Source organism: Erithacus rubecula, assembly GCF_903797595.1.
Source record: "Erithacus rubecula genome assembly, chromosome: 10".
NCBI classification, from domain to species: domain Eukaryota; kingdom Metazoa; phylum Chordata; class Aves; order Passeriformes; family Muscicapidae; genus Erithacus; species Erithacus rubecula.
The window spans coordinates 6304775-6326576 of NC_136662.1; the positions used below are offsets into that span (position 1 = coordinate 6304775).

The window sequence follows — 21802 nt, forward strand, 5'->3', positions numbered from 1 at the left end:
TGTCATTCCAAAAGTACAGTGGAGGCTGAAGGATTTCTCCTTGCCACCGTGCTCAGAACATTTGTGTATTTCTGCCCCTGCTCTCCTCTGCAGATAAATAGCTTTCAAAAACATTTTGGGCTTTTTGGAAAAAGGGAAGATTATAGATTTTTCCCTTTTTTTCTTAAAAAAACCCGAAACAACAAAACAAACAGCATTAACAAAATGTATGCTTTGAGTTTGTTGGTGAAGCAGAAAAATTCTTTCCTCTTTTATCTGGAATCAGCAATATTACACAATATGATCTCAATATGGGCAAATTTACAGCTTAAAAACCCCAAACAAACAAACTACCAGTGAGTGGGGAAAAATTGATCTCAACTGTATTTACACGTTATTTCTAAATTTCAGATTTCCAAAAGCCCCAAACCTCTTGACTGAGAAACAAATAAATAATTTGCCAGTTCTACTGATGGTACATAACAGGGATGTGCTTTGCTCCTGCAGATCTCTCCTCCAGCTGTCTCATGCTGTTACTGTCTTTTCTGAGCTGACTGCTCCTTCTCTCCCCAGCTATCTATTTCTCCTGAAGCAGCTGGTTCCTCAGGAGTTTGTTTCCTATCCCCAGGCAGATGCACAACACCACCAACCTCAGACTCTGGCAGTCAACCTGGAAAACAGGGTATGGGGCTAGAGTTAGAGATCCAGGACACCTCCATCCCCAGGTGCTGTTGTCTTTTGACAGGCTCTCTATGAAGAGTGAGCAATAGAAAATGAGCAGGAATCAGGGGGAAACATCTTTTAAAAATATAAGAACTTTGCTGAATGCAGAAGAGCTGAGAGGCTTAATTGAGATACTTTTGGCTTTGCTTCTGAAGTATCTGGTTATTTTTTCTTTAGAAGAAAACACAAAATATATTCAAAATGGCAAACATTTTCCACGTACACTTTTAAAGCACAGCCCCTTTTCTGTCCTTTTTCTGTAGGCACAGTGATTGCCCATAATAGCTTGCCAGTGTTCCTAAGGTTAATAGATAAAATAGATAAGAGATAATAGTGTTCCATGTAGTGATGCTTTAGGGAATACTGTGAATATTGAGGTAATTGGGGAAGTCTGTAATGGGGAACGGGGGGTCACTGAGGGGAAGTCAAGGTAAGATTAGAAAAGCTGAGCTGCAGATCTCGGGAATACTTGAAAAAGGTCAGAACCAGAGGCCACAGGATCACTTTCTCTTGAAACACAGAGTCAAATAAAAAAAAGAGAGGGTAGAACTAGAGCAGCACCCATTATTTCTGACATCTAATTATTGTATATGTGTTGTTATTTTAATAGGATTAGCCAGCAGTAATGGTAAAGCAGAAGTCCCTTCCCTTTATATACCTGAGAGATTAGTCTGCCTACCAGCAGTGCAGTGGCAGGCTTAGAGGTGGGAATAAAAGATGATGGATTGGCTAAGAAATATCTTTGATGGTTTCCTTATCTCTTTGTACAATTAGGTTCAACTTTGAACAAGCTGTTAGTGGCAGGTGGTGGTGAGCCAGCTACAAGTTAAGAACAGGCCTGAATTATGCTGTAAATGGACAGCCAGTATTTATAGAAAGAATTTTTGGAATTTGGAGGGTGATTATTTTTAATCCAGGTCAGACCTGTTAAATTAAAATATTTCAGTTAAAACAATGCAAATGGGATTTTTTTTTATAATGTGCCTTTTTAAACACACCTCAGGGATAAACACATGGAATATTTTTTGCCTTCTACCAAGTGTAAGAGGGATAAGTTAGAATTGCCTATGGCTTCTCAGTTTAAAATGTTCCTCATCCATTCTGTTGTATCAAACCCTTCACAAACTCTTTTGTTTTATAGTAATAATTTGTGTTTGATGACTCCTGGGTACCACAGCCATGGATCAGGACTGCATTGAGGAGCTGAGGTCAGAAGGGCTGATGGTTCCTGTCTTCAGGAGTTTGTAGCACAGCCTGGCAACAGATGAATAGGAAAATCAGAACACAAAGAAATTACAGTGCTCTTGAGTAGTAGCCTCAAAACACAATTTGTTTTAGGGTTGCTGTGCTCTTTTGGTGGGATTACTAGGAGAGTAGAGAAGGAAAATGAAGCAATGTGATGTGTGTCTATGATGAATTCCTGTTAGAGAAGGAAAAAACATGAAGATAATTATTTGGAAAAATAATTAGAAGACAATGGAAACTGGATGCATAAGGTAAGTGGAAATTAAGGAGGTTATGGTGGGAATAAATTATGGTACACATTAGACAGAAAGAAAAGCAGATTGCATTTTGTGTGAGAAAAATATTGGCCTGATGAAAGTGAGAAGCCAGAAAAGTTTAGGAGTACCTTATATTTTTTGGGTTTTTCACTCTTCACAATGGCACTGGTAGCTAAGAGCCTGGTGAGAAAGAGACTTACCAACAAACCATTAATACAGCATACCTGCACTCCCTTGGTGAGGGAGTTTAAGCAGAGATCCTGTGAAAGGCAGATGAAATCTGTATATAGAATTATGGAGAGATGACTTGAAGTTTCTCAGTTATGTCAACAGTGTGATCTTCTCTGCCTCATTTGTACTAGAACAAATACACAAAACATTAAGGGTACCCCAGTGGTTGGTGGCAGCCCCCACTTGCAGAGGAGCTGATATTGCACATCTAGCATTTCCTTAGAGCAGTAGCCTGAGGCTTTGGGTCAAGACCTGGACCTCCTACAGTCCCATGCTGCTGGACTGTGCTTCCTCTCATTTTTAAGTCTGTGTTAAGATTGCTCTTTCAATTCCCAGCTCTTCCACAGACACACTGAGGTCTGAACACCATGAGTAGCCTATAAGGCCAGGAAATGCCTGTGTGTGTACCACTGATGCTCTTTTCTCCAAAAACACTTGTAAGCACTGCAGTGCCAGTTCCTGGGCTGCTGCTGGTGCTCTGCATGCTCCAGTCTTACACAGCAGCTGAGGGGGAGCAGGGCACTGAAATACAAACTCAGGCTGCTTAGGTTACATGCACCTTCACACTGATCTTCCCCTCACATGGACCGAATTAACAAGGCAAAGGAATAGTTAAAAAAAATGGAGCCAGTTGCAGAGGGGTGAGAAAGCAAAGAGGCTCATTAAACTTTGTCTGCAAGTCAACTGTAAACTGCATAGTTCCATTTTTGTAAATGCTTTGAATTTTAATTTCATGCTGTCTTAACCAGTACACATTTAATCTTACCTTTCCCACATGGTGATAGAGAATGAATCTCAAGTTTAATTTAAAAGCTGCAAAAGTTTTTTGAGGAATTCTGGCATCCATGTTAGTGCATAGGATACAAGTTTGGTCTCCATTTCAAGGAGAGGAAAGATATTTTCACTCTGAAGTACATCAGGGACTTGATTTTACTATCCACAAAGCAATTAATAACTTATTAGTATATATGACTACATTCAGTGTTTGCTGACAAGTCCACATGCTTCTGTGTAGAACATATTTTCTCCTGAATTCGACATCTTTCTTAACCACCAAAGAGTATAAATATTGGTCTTAGTGCTTGAACGAGTCACATGTCAAACAAGTGAGTCATTTCTAAACACCATGTTTTACTGTGGATTTACTGAATTTCTGTGCAGATCAAAGCTGTGACAATTTTTCATGTTTCACTGAACATGGCTGTATCCATTTGTTCTGTTCAAGCAGGCTTGGTCCAGAGGGTATTGCAGTGTGTTTCAGAATGAGTTCTCTTCATTAAAGCTATTCTCATTGAAAATAATAGAGCAGCACAATTTTAAGCTTGAGCTGATTGAAAAACTTTTAATGGAAAGTTCCAGTTTTCCTGAGAGGCATTCCCACTTTGAAATCCCCTTTATTTCTTCAGTGTGCCCTGCAGCCTGTGCCATTGACAGTGGGCTATTTTGGGCAGCAGAGAGCCTGCACACAGACCTGGCACAAACTGTGCCCATGCATTCATCTTTCTTGTGCCTTGTTAGGCTCCTCCATCACAAGGTGTTTTTCTTATTGAATCCAGTTTCAGACAGGAGCAGTAGCATCAGCAGACGTGCTGGGACATTGTGGAACAGCACAGAAAGTGCCAGAGACAGATGCAGAGCTCACAGATTTTCACAAAACTCTGTTGATTGCTACCCTGTTGGTATCATCTGCCTTACAGTGATTCCCAGCAGCTGGCAGTCAAGTCTTCAGTGGTTTTCTCACAATAGTTTTACATAAACAAAAGTTTGGAAGAAATATTTCCAGGTCTAAAATCCTTTATGGTGAATATTGTCTCTTTTATGGAGTGATTAAGTGGAAACTGATGAATCACTCAGGCTTGAATTTGACACGATAAAAAATAGAAGTTTTTGTTTATTATTCCAAGGTAGGTAAATAATTATGTTCAGAAAGACAAACTGAATGAATAATGAAAATTAACTTCTTGAGTACAAAGGATTCGTATGGGATGTATATATTTGCTCATATATAAAAATGTCTCAGTTGAAATAGTAGAAGTTAGTAGGAATTGGAAATAGATGTGCTTATGGAAATGGGTGAGGATTCTCCAGGCTCTTCACCTTGGAGCAAATTATTGTCTCAATGTCACTTTTGTGGGTGACTCCAAAGGACGTGGAAGGAAAACAGCTTAAAACAAGAGAAAAGTGCTGAATGCTAGTTTACTTACTCCAGAGCAGAATGGAAAAGGCATTAGGGAAAATACTCTGGATGGATTTGGCAGCCTGTGCCATAAGGAACATTACCCATGGCACATGCAGAGCAGTTAAGTGTTAACAGGAAACAATACTTTGGTTTTTTTTCCTTGCAACTCATCTTAGTAGATATGTTGTTAAGAAGTGTTAATCTATCATAAGACACAATTATTTCATTTATTAAACATTCTTTGCTTTTGCAAACAGCTGGGAAACCACGAGTAAGAGGTAAAACATATCCCACGTGCCCTGGCAGTCTGTCCTTGCTGCTACATCTCACTTCTGCACTCAGAGCTGCCTCCACATTTCACCTTTACTCCTTTCAAACACAGGTATGAGTCATCCCTCTGCCAGCAATGAGATTGCTCATTTCCCTGAGAGAGTCTGCATGGAAATGAGACTGACACAAAATGCTAGATTTATTTGCCAAAGTCATATACATGGTTAGATTACATTTATGTTATGTATCTGTTTTTATCTATCCATCTCTTTTCTACAATAAATAGGTGCCACCGGATTGTTAAATAAATATTTACATGAAATATATAGATGAGGTTATACAAATTAGGTTATATTGACATTGATGATTTGTTTTATGTTAATATTTATGTTCTTTGGTTTGTTACAGGTGAATTATAAATTCTGTGTTTCTTAAAGCATGGTCTATGTAATAGCATGCTTAGAGGTAATTTTTTCTGGAATATTTTGTGGAAAGCTTGTTTTTGGAACACAACTCCAAAATACAGCTTTCATATTTCCAAAAGTGATATGGAAATTTGGTAGCATATTGGAGTCTGAGGTCCCTGGAAATAAATCAGATCTGGGGCCAGAGGAACTTCCAGGAATCACCCAGGGTCAGGTAGTTCAGTTGTGGTATATCTTTCATAAAAGTAATGAGGAATCTCAGTAAGTCAATAAGCTTGCAAGTCATCAGATTTTCCACATGCAGTCATGTAGTGCAAGTGCAGTAGAGTGTATTAATAGTACTCCAATGTAACATTTGCCAAGTGTTTTGTAGTAATACTGGTTGGGTCATGTACTTCTAACAAGTGTTAATGTTCCTTGGGGAAGACTCAGAGTATGAAGTGCCTTATAGTACCATAAAATGCAGAATAATCACATCTGTGAGGGACAGGCCACAGTGAAGCTGACAGGAATATATGATGCTTGTGTATTGTGGAATAGGCATTCCCTCTATTTCAATGAGAAGCCAGAGGAAATGATTTTGAAGAATATGCATTGTAAATTGAAGCAAGAAATAATTTTACATAAAGATCAAGTTTCCTACTTAATCAACTTGTGGCCATGGGGGGTTTCTAGAACAGAAAAGACCTGGAATTGCTGCTGTCACCCCCAGATTTTTGTCTGGTATCCTTTCCCCCCCTCTTATGTTTATTTTCAGTAGCTCCTGGCTCTGCACTGAGTTGTAGGACAGTCAGGACCATGTTCTTTGCCCCAGAGGATGGAGATGATGAGATGCCATACCATGAGTTGGTCTTTTGGTAAGGACATCCTAGAGTGTGAGCCTGACTTAAGGCTGAGACTGAAGAAGAATTGTGTCTGGGCATTTGATTATTCTGCATGCTGTTATTTCGAGAAAAAAACAAATCCATAGTTGAAAGATGCATCCAGTAAAGAGAAGTTCCAGTTGAACATAATGTATTTCCATTGATGGACCACAGGGGCAAGGTTGATTTTTCTTTTGTAAGAACTGTTACTGTTCACATGTCTTTAATTGATGGCAGTATTACCTGTCTGTCAGTATGGCCAACAGCCAGTGCCACTGCAAATGATGGAAGGTATAGCTTAATAGCCTAACAAGGTCTTTATATTTCAGTCCCAGACTCAGCTTTGTACCCAAAGCTTGACACTGTCACCTGCTGCAGGGATGCTCAATATGTCCTTACACACAGACATCTTTTCCCCTTTGTCTGCAGTTAAGGATGCTTCTGGGCAAGAAAGTTTAGATCTGCAGGTTCACATCTCCTGTGATTGTATGTCATGGCAATCTATTGTCACCTGCCCTGTGGTGGCTCCTGAGCTCTGCAATAGCAGAGCATCCTGTCCCAGCTTATAGGGAAACATTCCTCACAGCTCTGGAGCTACAAAAATCTTTTAAGTCAGGGACTGAAATATTTTATTCTGTTAAAACTTCATACACACACACTTGTACCCTACATATAATGATTTACAAGAACAACTTATGTTTTACAGATTGTATGAACTTCCAAGTATATTTTAATATGGAAAAATTTCAGTTAATATCATAATCCATGTAATAGATTAACATCTGGTTCTGATTTCCCAAACCTTGGCTTCCAAACTCTTCAGAAATTAATGGGAAAGTCAGTAGACAGCTTCAACACAGAGCATAGTATTAATTCTTCATGTCTGTTTCATTTTACTTTATTTAGACTTGAAAGATATTCTGTCCTACTGGCATGAGTTCAGAGATCTTCCCTCATCACCCATGAATGGGAACCACATCGCTGCATTCTCATATATTATAACTCAAAAGAGAATTTTGAAGGAGAACAGCCAGAGAAATTCAGCCCAATCCATGTCCTGAGTTGTGTAAAACAGTTTTTGTACTTTCCACTGGTATGACCTTTTCCACTAGTTGTTATTTGAGATACTTTAATCAGTGGATTTGCAATGTATTGATTAATACAGGTCCTCATTTCCAGACAAAAAGAGCCTTGTTAACCCCTGTCCTGTGAACCAGTGGAGAATTGGGCCTGGAGAGGACTGGGGACACTTGTGGATCTGGGACTATCCCCAGGAGATGGAAGGGCAATTCTAATAATCTCTGGTAGGTGACTGCTCATTCAGAGTAACCATTTTTACCTTTCTTTTATGCATTTAAAATTTTTTTAAATTAACTGTCCTTATTTTTTTTTCTTTTGCATAGAACAATTATTTGCCATTATCAGGAGTATGCAACTGTCACACACAAGACATTTTGTGCACTTATAAACTTAGCATGTGCTGTCTTGGTATCCCATTGCTGCAGCTGGTAATTTACACTCTTCATTTAATATAATGTTGCCAAATAATATGAAATCTACTTTGACCCTTACCTCTATACATCTAAAATGAATGTATGACCAATTTTTTTATGTCCAGAAGTAGGGCTGAATGTAGAATGCTCAGAGTGCTAAAAGCTCTCAGATTTATATCTCGAGATCAAAGACCTAATCTTATTAAATTCGTTCCTTTTTCATGAACAGTAGCCATGGACTAGCCAGAGTAAAAAAAACATAACCACGTTCCAAAAAGTTTCACAAACTAAGTGTGTACCTCAGGTATGCAGGTGATAACAAGGATACAGGCAGGTCATGGCTGTGACTGCAGGGCAGAGGATATTTAAATAAGAGTTGTGTGCCTGGCCATTAGGACCACAAGAGTACAGATAGCCTTGAAGGCTTTGCAAGGGAAGCAGTTGGTGAGAGAAGACAGATTTTGGCAAGAATGAGGGAGAGAGGGATTGTATAAAAAGAAGCAGGGGAACAAGGAAGACAAACCTTTATTTCATGTACCTTGGGTTGCTGCCTCCTGAGAAGCTGCTGCTGCATTTTGCTGCCCACTTCTGCAGCTAAACCTGCAATATTTCTGTGTGTTTAGAAGGGATAGGTGAATGCAAGGGTGCTGAGGTAACCCAGAGGGAAAGCAGAGCAGTCCTGAGCACCACAGTGAGACCCTGTGAGGTTTCAGTGTCCACCCTGGTGACTGTTTGAGCTCACAGATGTGTGTTTCATAGCTGAGCACTGCACTGGGGCTGCAGCATGACCCAAGCTGGAGGCATGTGCCCCTGAGTGTGAGGCAGCCCTGACTGCCCCAAGCTGTGCAGGAAGGTGCCTGCACTGGGTCCTGCACGTAGGCTGGGACTGGAGTAAATCAAAACCTATCACACATTGATTCAAAGTGCTCCTAAATAAATGAGCCTTTCAGCTGGTGTCAATAGGATTTCTAGTTTCTTTCCCATTCCTTAGCATCCTTGGCTCCCCAGAGAATATAATCAAGCACAGGAGACTGTAACAATCAGGGCTTGGAGATTATGTAGTATCCTTGAGGAGTCATGTTTGCTGACATTAGGCTGACTACAGCTTTATGGTCATTTTACACATGACAGCATGTCAGCTGTGTAAACCTTGCTGGAGCAGGAGATTGCCCATGACTAGCTGCTGTGAAATTGAAATGATTTGTCTGTGTCTATGTGGACTGAAAACCATTGTTTGCTAGTCATTGCAATTTCTCAAGCTTCTTTTCTAATTTGGTGTAATTCTGTAGTGGAGACAAGGCATTAAAGGAGCTCACAGTGCAGGTGTGTGTCAAATCCCCACTTCATCAGTGCCTCCCATCAGACTGAACAGGCATCACCTTGAGAGCACAGATCATATTATATTTTCCTAACTTCAGTGGAATTTATTCCAAGGGAAATCTGTGCTGTTGCAGAGGGCAATATTACCCCAGGTTACTTAGGGTAACAGAAATTAGCTGTAGGTGAAGCAATTTCTTGTGAGCAACCTGTGGATTCAGGTACCATTTAGCATAAATGGTGTAGAGTTTGAGCCTTTGGGTTCCTGTGCTTTCAGGGTAACTCTACAGAAAATAATAGATGTGCTAGCCTGCCCCTTGCACCATAGCAATTTCATAATAATGATTATGCCTGTTCTCATTTTTCAGACTTAACAAAGCTATATAAAGTTTGTGGTGTAGTAAATTTTAGGAAAATAGTTTAAGTATGGCTTTTAAGCATAATTTTGTACAAGTTAACTACATTTTGCTTTAAACTAGCACAGAAAATTTGAAAATGCTTTGAGCTATTCTTTTTTGACCAAAATCAAATGTTCTTGTATGGTCCATAACCTGACCACTCTGTGTGTCACAAAGAAAACAGAAATGTTCCATTTTAGTTTTTTGTGATATTCTATTCCATGTGACTAGAAGTACAGTAAAGATTAGGATAAACAGACCTTATGCAACATAACATCCAAGTAGAGAACATTTTATAAGACAAAAGGAACAAAGACTCCCACTGAAAACCTGCTGGTGTCAAAAAATCATTTATTCTGCTGTTGTTGACTTGCCCCTGTCTAAATGATAGGAAACAATATTCCAACAAATGCTTGTGAAACCCTGTATAATTCCTGTCATATCAAAAGCCTGTGTGGAATTGTGTGCTTTTGGCTTCAGTGCTCTTTTTTTCTCACACATACAGAAACAATACATGAGGAAGTATTTACGCTTATCAAGAAAGAAGGCTACTTTTTACAAACACAGCACATCAATGAATGTTAAACTGCAGGTCTGAAGTTTGGGTGAATTTCAGGGCTGATGTCACATATTGTGCTCAAGAGCTTTTTCATCATGTTCTCCATGTTCCTGTGGTAGCTGCTCGTGAGGTTTCGGATGGCTTCTGTTGTTTGCTCTTCTATTTTGGCAGAGAGGTTGCCTTGGGAGCCCATTACCTGAAAAGCAGAAGACCTCTGACCAAAATGTGAGGTTATATATGCTTATATATATATAATCATGTTTATTGTTTATTTCTTCATCATGTAGTACAAACATAACAAAAACACACCACAGTGCTTCCAAACACTGAGGGTTTGATCTGGGTTGAACTGTATGCATAAAATCAGGATTAAAGGCAACTCTCAATGCTCATTAGCAATGGGAATCTCCCTATGTAATGCAAGTTTCCCAGCTTGCTACGAGAAAAACATTGTGTATGTTTTGTCTTTTATATGGCTCATTTTAATTTGTTTTCTATTTTAATGACTAGTCAGCTAAGTTCTATCACTGTGTGCCTTCATTTGGCCTCACTGAGAAAGCCTGTGAGTGCAGCTAAGGACCAAACATGGAAAAGCCTTCCTGAAAATGCATAATTACAGTTTCAGAGTACTTGAAATGTCTTCAGCAGTTAGTGATGTATAACCCTCAACAGGCCTCAGACAAGGTCTTTTAATGTTACATTTTCTTATCTGGCGAAATACCAGACAATTTCTGGCACAGTTAATATCAGGACATTCGCTTAGGATTTAATTGTCTCTAGACTCACTGAACATTTTAGCAAGGTTATGTTATAAACAGATGCACACGTTCCAAATCTGTGACTTTGCTCCCTCTTCCCCCCCTGCCCCAACATCCCTTGAATTCTTCCCTTATGGAAAACTCCTTCAGATACCAGAAGAGAAATTGGTTTCCAGCTAAAGAATTCCATGTGGAAGGAAGAAGACATTTCTGCATGCTGGCAGAATAAGAAAGGAATAAGTAACATATTGTTTTTGTTCCTGCCATGGTTCTCTGGGGTGGAGTAGCAGGTGGAGCTAACCTGGGGTGTATTACTGGGGTACCTAGAGCAGGACCAGAAACAAGAGAGGGGTCATTAACTCTATTTTCCATGTGGTTTCAGCCCAACTTAGTCCTTAAAAGAAGGAAAAGCATCTTTTGCATAAGCCACCTTCCCTGTTCCATTTATCAGCACCTGGCAACATAGTAAGACATTTGTCCATAATCCACATGTAAACCATTTTTCAATTTGGAAGAAACGTAGGTGGTAGACAGAATATTAAGTATTGGGAAAAGATTATAGTTTTCTATAATAACTATTTTTAGCTGACATTTTATTTTAACTTTTAGGCAAGTTGCAAGGGTTGTGTGTGGGAAAGGTTGTACAGCTTAAACCAGATTTATGGAACTGAATTTTTCCACTGGGGAAAGTAACTTTCTAGAGATCCCAGATGGTTGCATGTTATCCAGCTACTAAGTACTTTTGAAAAGCCTCAAGAAAAGTATTATAATTTTAAGAAGAGTCTCTGCAGACCTGCTTTCTCAGCTCATGCTAATATTGTAATTTTGGATAGTAAATTCTTACTCTTCTACATATTTTTCCTTCTCTTTTTCTGCTTCTGAATTTGAGGACCTTTTTATTGCAGAATGCAGGCAATACTCTTTTTAGTTTATGATTTCTGCTGACCTTGAATTTGTCCCTTATTTTTCCCATACAGGATTTATGCTAGTGTCATTTCAAAACTGTTAAAATATTACTTTGCCTCAGAAGACACAAAATTCAGAACTAGGCTGCACATCTCCAGAGTTAGGGGACCTCAGACACTGAGTGAAAACCCTAATGAACTGTAGCATAATTGGTTTGAGATCCAGGCAAAAATTATTGTATATTTTGAAAAAAGATTTTGCATATTCTAACCTCCATCATTATTTTCATGTTGTTGTTGTTAATTCTGGATGGATATGAAGCATCTCATAGTATGAGAAAATTTGCTTCTGTTTGGATACAAGTGACACAAAGAGGAAGAATGGCATTAAAGGAGCCTGTGACAGAGAATTAAAAGTACTTGTGCCCAAATACCCGAGCAAGTAAACTGAACTGGCTTTGCAGGAGCTCCCAACCACCTCCCAGACACAGGCTAATAATGATGGCATTGGTTTGGGCAGATGAGTGTTGGACACAACGGGGTCAGGCAATGTGGAGGAGGACTGCAGTGATCTTGTACCACATGCTGTTATTTGAGGAGCAATATGTGCTCTGTCCTGCTCCTGTGAAACCTTCAGTCAGCAAATAGTGGCCTTTACCTTCAGCTTTAATTTGGTTGTAAGGTAAAAACTGAGTTCACAAAAAAGCAACATCTTTACTCTTCTGCTGTCAAGACCTAGAACAGGAAGCCTGGCTGGATTGAAAAGATGAACAAAATTTAGAGGTGTTTTTACTTTATTTTGGTGTCAGTAAACAGCTGAAATTGTACATTTGAGACACTGGCATGCCTGTGTGACAGTGTGTCTGGGGGGTTGCAGGGACTTTGTATGTACAGATGTTCCTGAGGCTTGTGATCTCTGCTGGAAAATGTTTTATGTGAAGTGTGACTGAATTTTTTTTGTTGGTTTTTTTTTTTCCTGGTAGGATTGTCCATTTTTTATCTTTCCTTATCTTTGCACAATACAAACTGGGGGGAAAAAAAAAAAAAGACCAAAAATGTAGGAGGAAGGTCAAGTCCTATATGAAATACTAGAGAAAAATGCATGATGCCATAAATGAATGAAATGGCTTTCTTCAGATATCAAGATATTGACTCAGACACGACTTTTACTATAGAACCAGTGAAAAACTCCAAAGTTTTGGTGATTTCAGTTTGATAAAGAATGTGGTCTTACATGTAATGAAAAGAGACGGCTGAAGTGGAACAGGAATGGAAAGAAACATTTTAAACTTTTGCTTTTACTGACACATCCACCTTACTTGAATGCTCCAGTCTTGGGACAGGAACTAGGTCTGTCTGTGGTTATAGAAAAAGGACCCCAAAATATTTTCCTTAAGGGACATATGTCTTCAAAACATAAGCATGAACCAAACATGGAATCTGCACCATTTTAGTGGTGAATGTCCACAATGCCTTCTACAAATGCTTTCAAAGCCTGTGAAAAGTCCAAATGTAGCATATAGACACTGCAGATGACAGCCCTGTGTTTAATCAGTATGAGCACACTGGTTTGCAGGAGTGTCCAGGTAATACTCTTGGAAGCAATCTGGCTTACCACTGAGCAGTTTGGTATGACAGAAGAACATATGCAGCTTTCTTACTTACGTTTGTTTCCTTGTTTCTAAATTCCTTCTCCCTCTGCAGTCTGTAGTGGTCTATCTCAGCTGTGGCTTCTTCCTTGGCCTGCTTCAGCCTTTTACCCTTTCCTAGAGGGGAAGAAAAAAGCATTGATTTCATACCATCCCTGTATCCCCAAAGATGAATGTCTCCAAATCAGAGATATTTTAGCTGGCACAGTAAAACCCTGACTTTGCTGAAAGTCTTGTCCATCAGATTTATTTGCACAACAGTGGTCAGAAGAGACAAAGTGATTTACTTAGAATACTTTTTGACTGCTAGCCAGTCATGCAAGTAGCCCTCTTCTGAGACCAACTCCTGTGCAAAAGCACACATCAAGTGAAAAACTTCTTGGTTTGCTAACAACAGAAATCTTTTTGCAAGTAGACATCTTCATGTGACACAAATGCATTTTTTTCTAATCACAGCTTGGTGTTTAAATAAATATCTATCTTTTCTTCATCAGCAATAGTAGCAGCCAGATAACAGATTTTAGTTGTCACGGATGGGAAAAGACTTTATTCTGTAAGATTTCCTGTATTGATTGGTTGCCAGAATCCCTTCATCCCACACCAACTGGATTCTGCTTAGAGCTGGCAGATATCCAAAATAATGCAAGATGTCTTAACCACTACCAAACTGAGTTGCAACTTTCAGGGTTTGTCCTTTTCTCCCCCACTTTTTTCTACTAACCTTTGTTAAATGCAGAGGTGAGTGATTAAGAGAAGGTCAGTGGTATTCTTTGCCAGTGCACAGACACCATGAAAGGGATTAATTTTTTTTTTTTTCTTTTCCTTTTGAACAAGAAGGTGATCTGTAAGATAACAGTTTAGGGTGTAGTGGAAACTGGAGCCTTCCTCCTCACCAGGCTTACTTACATACCTATTTTTGTTTGCTGTGAATAGTTTGTTTTAGGTAAAACACTAAAAATAGGCTTGTAAGACTTAATAGGCTTAAGAGCACAAAAGTCATTGCAGGACTGGACATAAGGTTCTTCCTGGACTAGAAGGGTTGTCATGTAAAGAATAGGAGTAAATGGTTTGATGGAAATGTGATGTTTAAAGTTTTACCTGAAGGAGCTCCTGAGCTCATAAAACCCCTGTGGGCTTTGCAATTTCTGAAGTCAGTAGAGTTGCATGGATCTCCTCAAGATTCTACTACACTACATTTTGAGGGAACAGTAATTTTCTAAGTGTAAACCTCTTGCATGGAATGTTGGTATGTTACACCTGAGACACCTGGGCTGATGCTTATTTTTGGGGTCTCTTTCTGCTGTACAGCTAGAATTTTAGGAGCAGGGGGAATAAGGTTGCTCCCTTTCCTTAACAGGAGAAACATCTTCAGTGGCTGAAAAATTGCTTAATTGCTTAAATTAGGATATCACAAGAATGTGAGAGTGGCGGCCTAGGCAGCTGAAAGAGCCATCTTGATCTCTTGTGGCACATTGATTTATTTATTTACAGTAACAACCTATTTAACACCACTGAGACTGAGCAATAAGAACCTTTTTTTCTACCCCCCCTTAATTCAAGCACAGAAGACAAAAGATACCTTTTCTCCTTTCCTGAAATCCTAGGAAACATTCTCTGCATAGGCTAGGAAGACAAGCATAAATATTTCTCATTTTCTTTCTCCAAGCTGTTACACTGGTTTGGTTACACCTGTGCTGGGCTTCTCAAGACTTATCAGGTGTGTCATATAGCAACTTGCTCCCACTGGGCATGACATAATGAGGAAGGTGAAGCTTGGGAGAGAGACTGTTTTAATACATCAGAGATTCAGCAAAAGCCTGGGTAAAAATACCTGATTCAGCAGGAAATTACTTCTCCAGCTTATTGCTCCTTCCAAAATAATTATCTGCAGATGGGTGAGTAGAAGCAAAGAGATGCACAAAATGGGAATTACCTTTTAAGTCTTGATTCCTGGACTGTTGGCTTTTGTGGGTGTGCTTATTGTGGAACCTTGGGGCTGGCACGTATAACAGGCTTTTTACAGGAAGGAGCAGCTTACTAGGAGCTAGGTAGCTTTACTGACTCCCAGTCCATCAGTGCAGGCTCTCTTGTGTGGGAAATTATACTTCTCAGAGTCTTTCTCCCACTGTGTTTATGTATAAAGAGGAGAGAGGCTGTTTAAAACCTAGTGGGTACTTTTCCAGAGTTTGTATTTGTTTGAAAAAGGCTGATTTCCCCAGCTTCTGCCACTCACTGTATGAAGTGTTGGGACCAGGATGAGTGAACTGACAGATCTGTGTAAGAGCCTGACATAAGTCTGGACAACAAAATTTGGGACCAGGTTGAGGTCTGTATTTTGAAGTTTCCCTTATTCTCCTCTCCAAATTTGGAGCTGATCAGCCTTTTGTAGAGTTTCTGCTCAGTGAGTGGGGCCGGGGGGGTGATTTTCTGGAGCTGGCAGTCAGAGGGAGTGACTGCGATGAAGCTTTGCCAATTTCACCAGCTGAGGAACTGGATCGCTATAGCAAATTAAATTATTTCAAAATCAGTGGGATTTTAATTTCAAATTCCATCTGGGGGGCCATCTGTAGTAAATATGTTGCATATTTGGCCACCAGAGAGATAAATATATCCATTTAAAATGCACAAAATGGAAAGAGATTAGCTATAAAACAACAGTTCAGCTGCCTCTGACAATGTAGACAGTGAACCAGAGAGTGTGTATATATATACATAAGTGTCAGCTCTTGCCAGTGCTCTGGAGTAAGCACAATACATAGGGTGTCACTGTAGGGTGGCAGCCATTTCATTTTGCCATGATTCCTTTAGGATTGGCACAGCAGGAACCTGCTGCTTCCTATTTAATTAAGTGGAAAAGCTGTGAGTAAATTACTGCTAGTTCAACAACGTTGTGGACAGAATCGGCAACTGCCAACATATGCGATGGTGCATATGCTGCACCTGATTAAGTTAAGCAGAAACTAGAACTTAACCTGCTGTTCCACTAGAGAAAACCAAAATTAATTAATCAGTCTGTTGTTAACCACTTGTCTGCTATCATAGTTGTGCAATACAGGACTGCCTTTTCAAAGCCTTACTGGTCTGCTGGGCTGGGTTCTCTGCAGAGCACAGCCAAACTGAAATCAACCCTAACACACTGAAGGCTGGAGGAGCACTGAAATTCAGCCCGAATCATGCAAATGGAGGGCAGGAAATGCAGGAGGATGGGCAAGCCATCTGGCCCTGTGACATTTCCTCAGGATCATAGAGGTGAGATACAGCAACCACCAAGTTTGAAGAGGCTTTTGCCAGGAAGGTCATGCTGTGAGTCCCTCCTTTCATCCTTGAAGATGGGGAGCAGCAAAGCACCTGTGCTATGCCCTGTTTTCTTGTTCACAGCCTAAACATTTTTAGGAATTGTGCTAAATTTAAAAAAACTCACTGTAACCAGTCTGTATAGGATTTTCTTGCCTAACACGTGGAGGTGTTATTAGCATGGAGAAAGGCTGTATTCTTCTTTCTAGGTATTTCTGTGACATTAATGAAACACCTTGCTCTGGTTAAACCCACAAGGTGTTTTTTAGGTTGTTGGAGTTTTTTAGATCTTGCAAGAGAGGCAATAGGAGGCAAGAATGTTGCATTCCAATTTGTTCAAACACTAAGTCATCTTACTTTCCAAAAACTGCAATGCTAAAATTGAAATTTTGTTTTCAAACATATCATCTAGGCTTCTAGCTGAATTTCTGCATAAAAATCAAGTAATTTGAAGAAGTTGCCAAAAATTAATCATATTTTCTTAAAATAGAACCATTTCTGTTGTCTTTGCTAAATTGTCTGGAAAATGGGATTTGGGGGATGTGCATTCTGAGAAAACTGTTTTGTAATTTTAATAAAACAGAATAGAAGCAGCTGAGCATTATGTATAGCTTTCTCAGTAGATAAAACAGGTCTTGGATATTATCCAAGAGAGCGCCATGGATAAAATTCTGTTTACAATATCTTATTTTGATTAACATTTGGTTTTAATTTGATTTTCTATAATATTTCATCTGAGTTTTCTTTTTATTAGGCATGAAAAATTCAAGGAAAGAGAGAAAAATTTATAGGAGAACAAGTTTTTCTAAGCCCAGTGTTCACGACACATTTGTTTCCCTTGTTTTGCCCAGAAGGATTTTCAGGAATTCATGTCTTGGCACTGACAATGCTCAGTTATTTCTGGGATCCAAAATGTGCTTAAAGTAAAAATAATAGATAAAGCAGCATCATGTTCAAAAGGCCAAAGGGGTTGCACATTGGTTTGGTTTGTTTTTAATCAGTTTAATAATTTCAGCCTTGCACGTGTTCATTTGATCAATTATTTTAAATATTAATAATTTTTCAGGTATAAATCAGCTAATGATGTCATGCCAGGAAAAAGGGTATTGAGAAAGAAGTAAGAAAAAAAACATGTAGAGAGGAGCTTTAGCACTGTATTTTCACTTTGTTTTGTGTGAATCAATATAATTTTATTTGCTAATTTTTTCAGTTATTTCAAGGCTTTTGCATTACCAACAACTGCACATATGTCAGCAAAACCTAGGCTTATTAACTGTTTATATACAACATTATGTGTGTTCACACTACATTTTGATTGGCTGTGTGAGTATCAACTGTAAACACGGAAGGCTTTGCATCAGGGCAGTTTTGCCAGCCCCATTTCCTTGCAAATGCCTTTTGCTGGTGTGTCCCATGCACAGGCTGCCAGCTGCTGTCCCAGTGCCAGCACAGCAGCCAGACCCACGGGTGCAATGGTGCTGTGCAATGCCTGGGGTGGCAGCAGAGGTGACAGGGCTGGGGCAGGGCTGGAAGGGTTCAGTGCTTCCCTGGCAGCCCAGAGCTGCAGAGCACAGCCCTGGGCAGCAGCTGCTGGTCCCAGCTGGTGCTGGGTGGATCTGAGCTGGCCATTCTGGGGTGAGGCAGCACCTCCTTCCCTGTTTCACCCAGCTGTGTGTGCACAGGGCAGCCAACTGCACTGCACAGATCTGCTGCATTTCATGGATTGCCTTTCAGCTTAGCTTTTCCACTCAGAGACAAACTCTGCAATCCTTTGTTTTGATCTAACTGCAGAGTCAATGTGGGGAAGAGACTGCACAAGTAATCCCAATTTAGGACAGCCAGACTTGCCTCTAAAAGAATCCCTCTTGCCCCTGTCCCATAGTATTTAAGTTATGCTGACATAGTTGTCTAAGGTGGTGTAGTGACAGTGCTAACTTAAATCAGGGACAGCATGGAAATTTTAAATTTTGTTTTGTAGCTTCACTGCAAACTTCTTACAATGTGGAATATAATGGTTGTCTAGCTATAATTATGCTGGTAGATTATCTATACTGCCTGGCTTGGAACAAAATTTGGGGTGGATTTATTTAAACTGTTTACCCTTGATCTGCTAATTTTGGAAATTCTTGAGGTTTTTCATGGAATCACACTGACCTGCTGAGGCTAGAAGGAGTCTATAGGATACACTCCCTAATGGAAGCAAGGGCATTGAATGGGGCCATATCCAGTGGGTTTTGAATGTCTCTGAGAAGGGAGATTCCCCAGCCTCAGGGAAGCCTGTTCCTCCCTCGCAGTCACTGGGTTGTTTTCTTATGTTTATATTTTATGTATTGAAATTTTAATTTTCCTTAACATATTCTTTATGAATGCAAGAAAATTGTGGTCTTAAAAGTAATAGAAAAGAAATCCATACTGATGGTATATTTTTACTCAGAATAATTTTACTGATAGCAAAATTCTCAATAGCTGTTTTTCTGTAGCTGGTTAATAACTCCTACTAGTGTGTTAGTGTTGAGGTAAACACTGGTAGTGGTTTAATTCAAGTTTCTGACTCAGAGGAGTCTGAAGACACTTTATCAAATCTTGCTCTTACTACAAGCACTCCAAGTGAGGCTGAGGTGATGACAAGGAAGTGTGTCTTCTGCAGAGTAGAGTAAATGCACCCATAACTGTGTCTGGATTCTGCAAGATATTAATCTTTGGTCATCACTTTTATGTTATAATGATTCTTTTCATTTTTGGAGTTCCTTAGTTTATGAAGATTCCTTTTTAACCGACTATTATAGAAAAAGCTAAAATGACTCTTTTGGTTTAAAAAACAAACACAAATGAAATTAAAGCAACAAACCCCCCCCCCCCCCCCCCCCCCCCCCCCCCCCCAAAACCCAGAAGTCAAGGGTAATCCACTTCAAGTTATCATAGTTAAAGATTCTGGAGTCTGTGTTCAGGCCAAACTCCTCTTTCCACCGGGGCTGTGCTTTTCCAGGTCATGTGCTCTCTTGCTTTGAGAGCAGTGCGTTTCCTCTGCCCTACATGAGAAAGAAAAAAACATCCCTCCCAGTGCTCCTACTTTGGCTGTATAAGAGGTCAAAATACTACTTTACTATCCCTTGCTTTCAGGTTTCTGCCTGAGAGAGTTCAGTTTTATGAAGGCAGGAAGATTTGTTTTAACCTCTATTGTGTCTGCAAGGCACAGGCAGTGTCTGGGTACTTAGGGTGGGAACTTGCCTTTCTACTTATTCTTGTGTCTGCTGTAAAAATTGACACATCACACTAAAAATTAATGAATGCACAACAATGATGATTCACGTGTTGAAGGGATATGGAAACTGCACAAATTATTCTGTTTAGCTTCCATTCGTCCCCGGAAGCAAAATATATTCCTTTAATTGTGCTCTGGCTCCACATGACATCATTGTCATCCATTTTCTTTGCATTCTGCTGCTGGTTTCTAAAGCAAGATCACTCCAGAAAACAATATTAATGTTTCACTGCTAGTGCAGGTCAATGACTCATGTGGTTGTACCTGCACTCAGGAGAATAATTACTTGTACCATGTAATAAAACTTCTGTGAATGATCTTTTACAGTACTGAGAATGCTCTTTGTTTTACTATGACTTTGATTACTATCAGGGTGCTGAAGTGTCCCCTTAGTTTTCATATAATTTTTTGAAGCCCAGCTTCAATTAGGAGACAAGTTACTGAATTTTGAAAGTAAAGAGGAACACTGAAAAATTTTAACGAGACCTATAAAGAAAAATATAAAGTTTGGAGTCTTGTCCTCTGGAGCTGGCAGCCAAAGGCATGTAGGATTTTAATTTAAATAGCAAGGCAGTAATGACATTTATCAGCATTGAGATAAAGGAAGAACAAATGCAGCTGACAGGATGAATATAACAAAGAAAATATTTTTTAATGTAATAAGGCATGTGTACACGTACACACAGGATTTTAAGCAAACTCTGAATGTGCAGGTTTGAGTAAATGCCTGGCTGCAGCCAAGGCACAGCACTAGTGCATGTACACAGATGAAATAATCTTTTTCCATGAGCTACTGTAATTCTGAAGGGCTTGCACTTGAGAAGTACAGTAAAACCAGGCCAAATACTTACTTTTTTTGGCTTCCTCCAGCTTGTCCTTGGCACGTTTTTCTGCCTGCAAAAGCTGCTGGATTCCCTGAGACTGGCTGGTCATGCTGATTGCTGGGGCTGGTAAACTTCTGTGGAGACTGGAACTCAGAGGGAGTTTTATACAGCTGCCAGGCTCTTCCTTGTGCTTTTTGTTCTGTGTGTTATTGCAACAAGCTTCCAGATTGTACCGACCCAGCCGGCTGTGCCTGGATTGCTGCTGGGCACACAGGCCTGGGAGTGCAGTCAGGAAAACACAGCAGCCAGGCTGGAAGGAATGTCCTCCTCTCCTCAGGGTCACAGAGAACTTGAACTGTCTGAGTAACACGTTGGAGGGGAAAAGAGCACTTCAAATGGCTTGTATTTTAATGGGGAATTTTTTCTCTTTTAGGCTCTTAATTCTGGAGCAGAATACAGTTAATCTTGTCTAGGAACTGAGGGGAAAAATATTCTCTTGGCATTTCCTTTTAATAAATATTCCCCTCAAAGTGAAGAATCAGGCTCAGACAACAATTAATTTTGGTTGAACACCAAGAACTGCTTATAGGCTTCTGTTTATTTTTACTTCTTTACACTACTTATTAGGGTTTTCACTTTTTAAAGATTTTCAATAGAAATGAATTCATTTGGGACGAAAGTTTAAAATAGCTGAGGTATGCTCTGCCTTGTAATCTGCCATGATGGAGGTGAGTGGAGATAAGATGGAGTGAGAAACTGTGGGATTAGCTCTAAGATCCAGACTCTTAGAAGCTATGAATGGTGGGCTAGGTTTTACTTTCAAGTCATAATGCACAGAGCAGTCAAATGGCTGAGCGTGGCTGTAAATGCAAATCCCATTCCCTACAGAAGGAAGGAGTGGTTTGTGAGTTACTGCATGAATAACCAGCATGTTCATATTCTGAATCCTCATTAAGAAACCCAAAAGATCCCACTTGTTACAGGCACTTCAGCCATTGCATAAGAGAGGGACATGTCACGTTGCATAATTAAAATAGATCTGTTGTTGTAAAAAAAATACCTCACAGCATGAGTGTATTTATTACAGGTTCTTAATAGAGCTCTGCCAGGACTGGAGATCACCTCCTGATACAAATGGTTTTTTGTGCTGCAATTTTATATACATAGTTGT

At 39.7% G+C, this 21802-nt stretch overlaps 1 protein-coding gene across 1 annotated transcript; it reads right to left on the reverse strand.

The window, feature by feature from the left end:
• Positions 1–9648: 9648 nt before the first annotated feature.
• On the reverse strand, positions 9649–21163 carry ATP6V1G3 (ATPase H+ transporting V1 subunit G3). The gene is made up of 3 exons (XM_079313417.1): positions 20659–21163; positions 13268–13368; positions 9649–10135 (listed from the first exon to the last, which is right to left on the reverse strand). The coding sequence occupies exons 1-3, from the start codon at positions 20738–20740 to the stop codon at positions 9962–9964; spliced, it is 357 nt and encodes a 118-aa protein (XP_079169543.1). The 5' UTR covers positions 20741–21163; the 3' UTR covers positions 9649–9961.
• Between the last annotated feature and the right edge of the window lie 639 nt (positions 21164–21802).

Excerpts from the sequence above, each read along its gene's own strand:
- ATP6V1G3 (XM_079313417.1), bottom strand. The coding sequence starts at position 20,740 with ATGACCAGCCAGTCTCAGGGAATCCAGCAGCTTTTGCAGGCAGAAAAA. Across the intron at positions 13,369-20,658 it reads GCTGGAGGAAGCCAAAAAAA|GAAAGGGTAAAAGGCTGAAG; the intron begins GTAAGTATTTGG and ends CTTCCCCTCTAG. Across the intron at positions 10,136-13,267 it reads TTAGAAACAAGGAAACAAAC|GTAATGGGCTCCCAAGGCAA; the intron begins GTAAGTAAGAAA and ends TCTGCTTTTCAG.